Consider the following 8,533-nt stretch of genomic DNA (forward strand, 5'->3'; position numbering starts at 1 on the left):
AAGGAAGAGCATTTAAAGATTTTTCCATTAGAATTCAAAATCAACTCACTGAGGACTGAATTTGGCTGTGTCATTGTGGTACAAAATAGATATTAACTAAGCGCTTTAGTGAAAGTGGGCTTCAGATGTAGAGATAAGGTAAAATCTAAAATACTGACGACAACTTACATAGTCATAAATATCCACAGCTGAGTTTATCTTTAAAAAAAACAAACACCAGAAAACAAAATTGCATCCTTAGTCTTGGTAAGAACTGGGCACAAATCCACCAGCTTCAGTAAATTTGTGCTTTTATTCAAGTAGTGTATTATCTGCCCTAGCACCTGATACTGTAAAAACTAACAGCACTGGCCTTTAGTGAAGAGGTTTAGCCTTATGTATATATAAACGACACTGAAAACTTACTTCTGCATTTTTTGAAGAGTACTAAGAAACTATGGCTTTTCCTAGAAAAAGGGGTTCTTTTGAAAATAACACTCTAAATGGTCCCACAGAACAGAATATTTATGTTACTGTATTAAATTTTCAGATTATTTTTATATCTTTCTGTATTTTATTTGACACTGGCGAATGGGGAGAAATGTATTTCTATTAAGTATCTATCAGTATCGTCTTCCTGCAATGAATTATCATCAACGTAAAGCACCACATCATGCGATCTATAAAGCTTATTTTATAATCAAAACCTGTTAGCTAGTTACTATACAGTTTAAGTCATGCACATGTCATTATAAAATTAAATTTCTTCGACTGAGTATTCTTCCATACAAAGTTGTCAATTGACAACATAATTTTAAGAACAAGCTGTCCATAAGCTGTAAGTCTGTCATACGAAGTCTCAAGTTAAATATTTAGTATTTGAGATATTAGTTATTCATGGACAATACCTAAGCAATTAAGTATTATCCTAGTAGAGCCTGATGATCTTTGAATCCAATCTTTTGACCTTTATTTTTGTTTGTTTGCTTGCTTTAGGTGTTTCTCACAAATCTACAGCATTCAGCACAAGCTGTGTTAATTTACATAATGAAAAAACATATATACAAGGTTTTTTTACTTACTTGCTGCTGTGAAGGAGCAGATTCAGAAGGCAAACTGTGAGATGATCGGCTACGAGGAGGCGGTTGTGGGGGTTCCAGACTTTGTGGGGCACTTGTCTGAGATGGATGCGATGCCACAGGTATGAGAGGCTCTTGCATCCTTAGCACAGGCAGTGGCTGAGTGGTGGGCTGAGCAGGTCCAGCAGCCTGAGGCTTTAGTGGTTCAGGAAGCAATGGTGAGCCTGCAAGTATATTTGCAGTGTTTTTCATTGTAAAGAATTGTAATAGAAATTTTAAGAACGGCATGAATGAGAACACGTGGCTGTGGAAGCACCAGACAGAACTGCAGAAGAAGGGGCTGTAAGAACAGTTGCTGTGAACACCTACTAGATTAGAAGTCATCAAAAGCTCAGCGCATCTCCATTAAAACTACTATAGACACAAAATAGAGAACCAGAAACCATGTCATTCTTAAGTCTACTTCAGTTGTATTTAAAAGTATTTTGGAAGTCACTACTATAAAATACATATTTTGATATTAATACAATTAAAAATCCCCTTTATCTTTACGTTTAGGAAGTGGCTTTGAGAGTCAAACGTAAACACTATTCCAAATATTACGATTACGGAGCAACCACTGCAGAGAACGATCCAGTGATCAACACCTATGATAGGACACACGAATGTGCCCAGACCAGAACACAGCAATCTGATCAAAGTTTCTCTTGATGGCGTGAACTCTGTGGGTCTAGATCTCCTCTGACTGCTGCCTCGTATCTGATACGGGTTTACAATACCTGCCAAATGTTACTACGTTCGGGAATCTTAATTTCTAGTGAAAAACGAAGCACCTGTTGAAAACAAAGCATTCAAACCAGAGACAGTACCTCTCGACTGAATAGTGACATTTATTTTTAACTTCTGAAAGTAAACTTACCCCTTGGTGGTTCAGCTGGTTTGGTTTGGGTTTCAGGTGCTGGTCTTCCCCCAGAGGGACGGACATGGCTTTGTGGTGCACTAATAACTCCAGCTCGAGGTGGAACAGTCTGACACAGTAATTGGTAAAAAGAAATTATTTTAGTTCTACTTTGCATCTGTAGTCATCTACTGTTAAGTGATTCAGGATAATTAGGACTCTGTGAAAAATAAATTCTTTGATAACAGTTGCTGAGCTAATTTTTTATGCACGTATAAAAGCGAAGAATATATTCTCAAAACATTACGAGGGTTCAATTCAAAGGATTTTTACAAAAGTTTTCAACTTATATAAATATTTACCTGTGCAACAACGTTTGAAACGCTTATTATTTTGTTAGTATTAGTAAGTTAATTTTACCTAAGTCTGTGAATTGTTGTAAGCAACAAAAACAACAACAACAACTTTATTTGAAGATCTCGTAAGGACACATTGATAACCCACTGTCAATGCAGGCTGTAGACACCATCTACCTTTTAGGCTATAATTATAGCCTGTCATTTGCAAACAACAGCTACAGTCAATTTTATATAGTGAAAGTCCAAGATATGCATAAAAGACCATGGTTAGTTCTTTTCTCTGAAACTTATGTTTGCTAACTGCAAGGCAGTTACTCCTGTTCCTCAGCAAACAGTATTAATGAAACATACATTCTGCCTCATCTGAAGGCTGGAGTCTTCCCAAACTTGTTGGAATAGAAGTTAATATGCTGGGAATGGAATTACTCTCATAAAACAAAATAAAGAAGTCTACATCAGTATTTAAAGAGAAATAGGAAACTATTCCAGATTACAACTGAGGCTGAATGAATTACAAACACCACATTTGAAAGCTGAATGTAAAGCATTAGAATAAAAATGCTAGATTTCACACACACACAAAAAAAAGATCGTGAGGCAAGATAGTTTGTAAGATTTGTTTCCTCTAAAATTTTGTGTACTTGGTATATTCTGACAAAATCTTAGTAACAGTGGATGTTCTAGAAATGGTTTTCAGAGCAAACCCCATTACACAACTCTCTACACAAATGAAGCAAAGAAACTTCACCACTACAAAACAGGTATCGTCCTTGATCTTACTTTTACTAGATGTATGTACTCTGCTTCGAAGACTTCGTATAACATCTGATTCATTATGCTTGGCTGAGTCCATTTAACAACTTTCTAAATGCTTTAAACCACCTAACCTCTGAAATATCTGTCTTCCCTCTAATTGCCAAGATGCATTTTGTCATTTCTTTGAATATTCTGCAAGTAGGCAGAAGGATGGCTGGATTAAATGCCAAAATGTATTTAAACCCCGTCCCCCCCCCCCCCCCAAAAATCATCAAAAAGGAACAGAAAAGAAACAGAAAGGAAGTCCCAACATAATCCTCAGGAGCACCCCGTGGGAAGCAGCGCCCGCCGTGGCTACTGTCCCTGGTGCTGAAATCCTTGAAATGAAATGCTGCCCAAGAAACAACCCGAGAAAAAGGAAAGCAGCAATGTCAGTTAGGAAATCCAAACAAGGGTTGAGCTAAGGCTTGAAAAGCCAAGCAGATCTTAGGTGTTTTTTCAGACCTTCTAGTACATTTATTTGTTTGGTTTGTTGGGGGTTTTCTTGTTTGGTTGGTTTGCTTAGGTGTTTTTCAAAGGAAATCTCAACGTCTGCAAAAGAAGAGATGCAGTCAGCTTTATCTTGTCAAATTATGCTGGCAATTGCAGTACCGTGGTCCTTTCTGGAGACAGGCAAGCATCTCTAACTGTAGTCCGGCCTGGGCGTCGAGAAGCACAGCGCAAGATAACAGTACTACTTTTTTTCCCCATCTTGTTAATATGAATAAAAATTCCTGCACTTATACCAATTCCAAGATACTGGTGGAGTATTTTTTAATTGAATTATTTTGATTTAGAAATGTCAAATTCTGCGCTGGCTCCAGATTACAAATATTAAAAAAAAAAAAAAAGAAAAAAGTGAGGCACATGGTGATAAATGAATACATTCTTTCCTGTGTATACCAGGTTTTCTTTATCCAAATTTTAGAAGAGGGTGTTTTACATTTCTGGGAAAATAACAAAAAAGTGCAGAGATCAAGAACGGTCCACTGTGAGAGTCAATCTCTGAGAAAAATGAATCAGCAAAAAGTGATTTCAGTGGTGGCTTTCAACAGCAGTTTTCAGTGGTTTCAATATTGTACAAGAGTACAATAGAAATGGCAATACCAGTAAGGTACAACTCCTTTAAGCTCTACAAGAACTCTGATGTATCTGCACAGCTGGCAGCGTTCTTTTGTTTCTTGCTCATTTAAAAGGTGGAAAAGGACTCTTTTATAAAACAAATTTATATGGATTTAACTTAAACTCTTGTGGTTAGCTGCATCTTTATTTTAATGGCTTCTTCACACACACTCTCTCTCTCTCTCATTCGCAACAACTGGTCTATCACTTTACCTGAAAGAAGGGTGCATCATTAAAGAAGAGGTGTAATATTTGTAGATAGTTCAAAAGCCTCATCAGTATCTATCCCACTGACATTTATGCAAGCAGAGTGCTTTTTAGCCTTACTAAAAACTCATATCTGTGCTCTCCATCCTGCCAGTGTTGTCGTGAACATTATCCCAATGAGAAGGGGATATGCCTTAGAGAAGGAAAACAAAGTTCTCTAAAGAGCAGGAAACCGATAAGAAAGAGCCAGCTTTTGCTGCTTTTTAGTATGTAAAACGTTCAGGTATAAAGAGGTATGATCTAAGTTAAACAGCCTGGAACTGCCACAACAGAGGGAACAAAGCAAGCACAAATACTGTGGTTGATGTAGACATAGAAAGAAAAGTCCTTCATGCTGCTACAAAAATTCTCTCTGAAATATGCTGCAAAGTCTAAAGAATTATCAACAAGCAATACCGTTTCTAAGTAATTCTTTAAGATGACCTATAGCTATTAAAACACCTTCTCCTGCCCTAACACAAGGCTCCTACTTGCTGCTGTTAAGAGAAATAAGGCAGATGTCTTCCATCTCGAGTCCTTGCTTGTAGCGAAACATTCAAGCACCCATAAATCCTCCATTCAGTTCCTTCAGTTCAGTTCCACAAATAAATGAAATGCAGAACTAATGTTTGTTGAATGTTTTGTTGAAATAGTTGAATGTTTCACTTTTAAAAATTAATTTTGATAAGTGTCTTCATGTAAAACAAGGTACAATATTCCATTACATATCAAGTAATCAGCAATATAATACATCAACTGCCTATATAATATGTTAACTACCTGCAAGCAATTAACTGCCATCAGAATATACATTTCAGCACAGAAGATAATACATTTTATCATAGCAAATCAGCAATGTAGTCAACAGGAACATATAATACAAAGAACAGCTTTGCAGTTATTTGAAAGTGGACACAAAATGTGGTATTATTTGGGAGCCTATGAAGTGACTGCGTAGAACGCAAAACAATAAAGCCATGTCCAGTATATATATTTCAAAGTATTTTTAGTCAAATGACAAGAATTGCTGAGGCAACTAACTCATATAAGCTGTAAAATGACTAGTCAATTTTGCAGTTTTCTTACATCTGTTATGACTTACAAAAACCCACCGCCAGCATAATAAACTGTAGAAACTTAGGAGGAAAATTATTTTAAGACAAAATACCTACCGGTCTTGTTGTACCATATCCAGCAGTTCCTGAGCTTGAAATTCCAGTTGAAGGTGGAGGCTGATTACGAACTGGAACAGATATTAGAGATCACTGACTTAGAACATATTTCAAAATCAATTTCTTTCTGTATTATAATTAGTACAAAGCACGTATCGGTATTACCTAAGTTATCTTTTCTTTGTGTTCCAGGACTTTTTTGTGCTTTGAAGCATGGAAAAAAAATTAGATTATCTTTGTTAGATAAGCTACAAACGGGTATTATACGGCAATGGTACATTATCACTAGTGGAAATGGGAGCAAAAAGACATCAGTGATTTTTTTTTTAAATTGTTACAGATTAAAGTCTATCCGCCAGCTAACCTGTTACTCTAGCACACTCTTATCCCATAGCACGTGAGGTAATTTGACCCTTCTAATTACAAATTAAGTCAAATCACCTCCTATTTGTTTTGCAAGCTGAAGACGCCCACTTGTAGAGGTACCCTGTGTTCTCAGTCATGCTAGAAGTTTTCTTTCACAGTATATTCTGCAAATATTCTAACAGCAGTCTTTAAAACAAAAAGAGCTTATGTAACATGCCGATTCAAAAAATCATGCGATCAGAAGAGTACCTCTGTAATTATACATGGTTCAGCAATCTACAGGGTCTACACCAAAGTTCCTGAGCCTACTCTCTTTGTTTATGGGGTAAATATATTACAGCACCAACCTCAACATTTACATGCTGATGCTAATGACAACCTTGTATGCAACATTCAAGTTGTGAAGTGCAAGATACGAAAAAATTACTTTTACCTCAGATAAGTGCACAATTTCTAACAGGCAAAGAGGTTTAGGATTCTGGCTTGTGTTTCTGTTGCCTATTGCCCAGGAAGGTAAAATCACCATGTCAGTTACAGTAACTGGAAGGAATACTCCCTGGTACATAAGACACTTTGTTTATCAAATCGGCTTCCAGTTGTCAGACAGTCCTGCTTTCTTAGAGCTGGTTAGAATGGGTTTCTGGGTACAGTTCCATGGTAATGCGACTCGTACCCCGAGCAACCTGGCGCCAGTTTACCGTACTCTGAGCAGGAGGTTGGACTAGATAACCACCAGAGGTCCCTTCCAACCTGAACTACTCTATGCATATAGTGGTTTTGCCAAATTAGAAAAGTGAACCAGCAACATAGCCAAAATTAATTGTAGTACACAGGAGGACATCTTGACTGTGACTATATTAAGACTTTTATTGCCATACCTATATTTGCTACAAAGGGACACATTCCTGAGGCGACAAGAAGAAACCCAAAAACATGACTCTGCTGGCATGGCTAAAACAGGACCCATTCAGCACTATACGCACATACTCCAGCTAGAATAATGCAAGAGAAATGCTTCTCATAAATGTATGTCACATACATTTAGAATGAAAATACCTACACCGTGCTCCTTAGAAAGGGACAAAATATTAAATTATAGGCTAAATTATTTAAATGGAAGTTTCTCTGCCCAAAATATATGAACATATGTAGTCCTTTATGAAAAATTAGGCTTCCCAGATTCCCGATTTAGTTACAGGTATAGTATTTACTCTAGCAATCAGTCAGCTACAGCTTCCTCTGAGTCAGCCTTGAAAGTATTCTTCTTGATTAGCGCAGTCTAAGTTTTCATGTCATTTTTCATAAATGAAGACTGCCTTCTATAACAATTCACACCATCACTGAAAAACAGGAAGCAACTTGGCTGTCTGAAAAATATGTCAAATAAAAGAAGAAAGTTCCTACACAATAAATACCTTCATGAAACCACCTTTAGTATCACAAGGGCAATAATATTACTCAAGTATTAAATTAGAAATCCGTTTCTAGAATACAAAAATTATTATGTTACCTTCTACTTCTCTCCTAGCTACCCCAGGACTGGGAGGAGCTCCAAGACCTTTTCAGAGAAAGAAGAGAAGCTGTACATTGCATAAGAAAAGCAGTAGATTGAGAAAGTAAAACCAGAAAGAACACTGCCACAAGACACCTTTACATAATTTAAAAATGGCCTAGCTAGATTGTAGTTACTTGTAGGAGATAACTGTTTGTAGCAGCATGGGGAAACCAGACTGACACGAATTAGAGATCAGCAAGTACGATCGTGTTTAGAAACATGCTATTATTTCAGTTTTACATTACAGTTGAAAGAGAATTTCATTTCTTCAGTATTCACTCTCCACAAACTTTTGTAAATTCAGAATGATATTAAATGTCAGTCTTGAAACTCTTCTAAAGCAGAGCACATACCTATACTCAAACACTTGAAAATAAACAGGTACATCAGCTATACCCTGCACCATTAAGTCTGCTTCCTGTAATTTAGGAGAATACTACGTAGTATGTTTCTGCCAAGACTACATTTGAATAAGCAATTTTATGGAAGAAATAAGTTTCCCACTTTATATCATGTCTTGTATCCTACAGAATCGTATCATTAAGTTATCTCCAAGCAGCACTCTGTACGTGGGAAAGCTGTATCAACTGGTGCACAGTAGATGTTACAGTTCAGATTGAGAGAAAGATTTTCAATCATGCATAACCATGCTGAATTATTTTATTTCTGCAATATGATCAAGCATATACTGGGTCCATAAAATTGTATGGTAAGAACATGGCAGGACATAGATAATACTAGACGGTAAGTAAGGAGAAATCCTTAAGGCATGCGCATAGAAAAATAACAGTAATATCTGGCAGCTCTGGAGTGGCTCAAGTATAGAGGAAGGAAAGGGAGCCAGTGTTCAAGAAGCCTACCTTAAAAGCAACTTTTGCCTTAGCGATGACACAGCCTCATGCTTTCTCATCATGTGCCAATGTGTGGTATCTGCTCAGGAGCTCTCTATGATCTGGAAAGAG

The 8,533-nt window shown here is 36.9% G+C and overlaps 1 protein-coding gene across 1 annotated transcript in view; it reads right to left on the reverse strand.

Annotated features, from left to right (window-relative positions):
- Positions 1-8,533, reverse strand: part of SYNJ1 (synaptojanin 1) — a 68,084-nt gene that overhangs the window by 6,634 nt on the left and 52,917 nt on the right. Inside the window, exons 25-29 of the mRNA XM_009327940.1 lie at positions 7,527-7,574; positions 5,816-5,854; positions 5,651-5,721; positions 1,978-2,086; positions 1,062-1,282 (exon numbers count right to left, since the gene is read on the reverse strand). Of these exons, the coding sequence (XP_009326215.1) occupies positions 1,062-1,282; positions 1,978-2,086; positions 5,651-5,721; positions 5,816-5,854; positions 7,527-7,574 (488 nt within the window). The remainder of the gene's footprint in view (positions 1-1,061; positions 1,283-1,977; positions 2,087-5,650; positions 5,722-5,815; positions 5,855-7,526; positions 7,575-8,533) is intronic.

The sequence above is a fragment of the Pygoscelis adeliae genome, unplaced genomic scaffold, assembly GCF_000699105.1.
Source record: "Pygoscelis adeliae isolate BGI_AS28 unplaced genomic scaffold, ASM69910v1 Scaffold154, whole genome shotgun sequence".
Taxonomy (NCBI): domain Eukaryota; kingdom Metazoa; phylum Chordata; class Aves; order Sphenisciformes; family Spheniscidae; genus Pygoscelis; species Pygoscelis adeliae.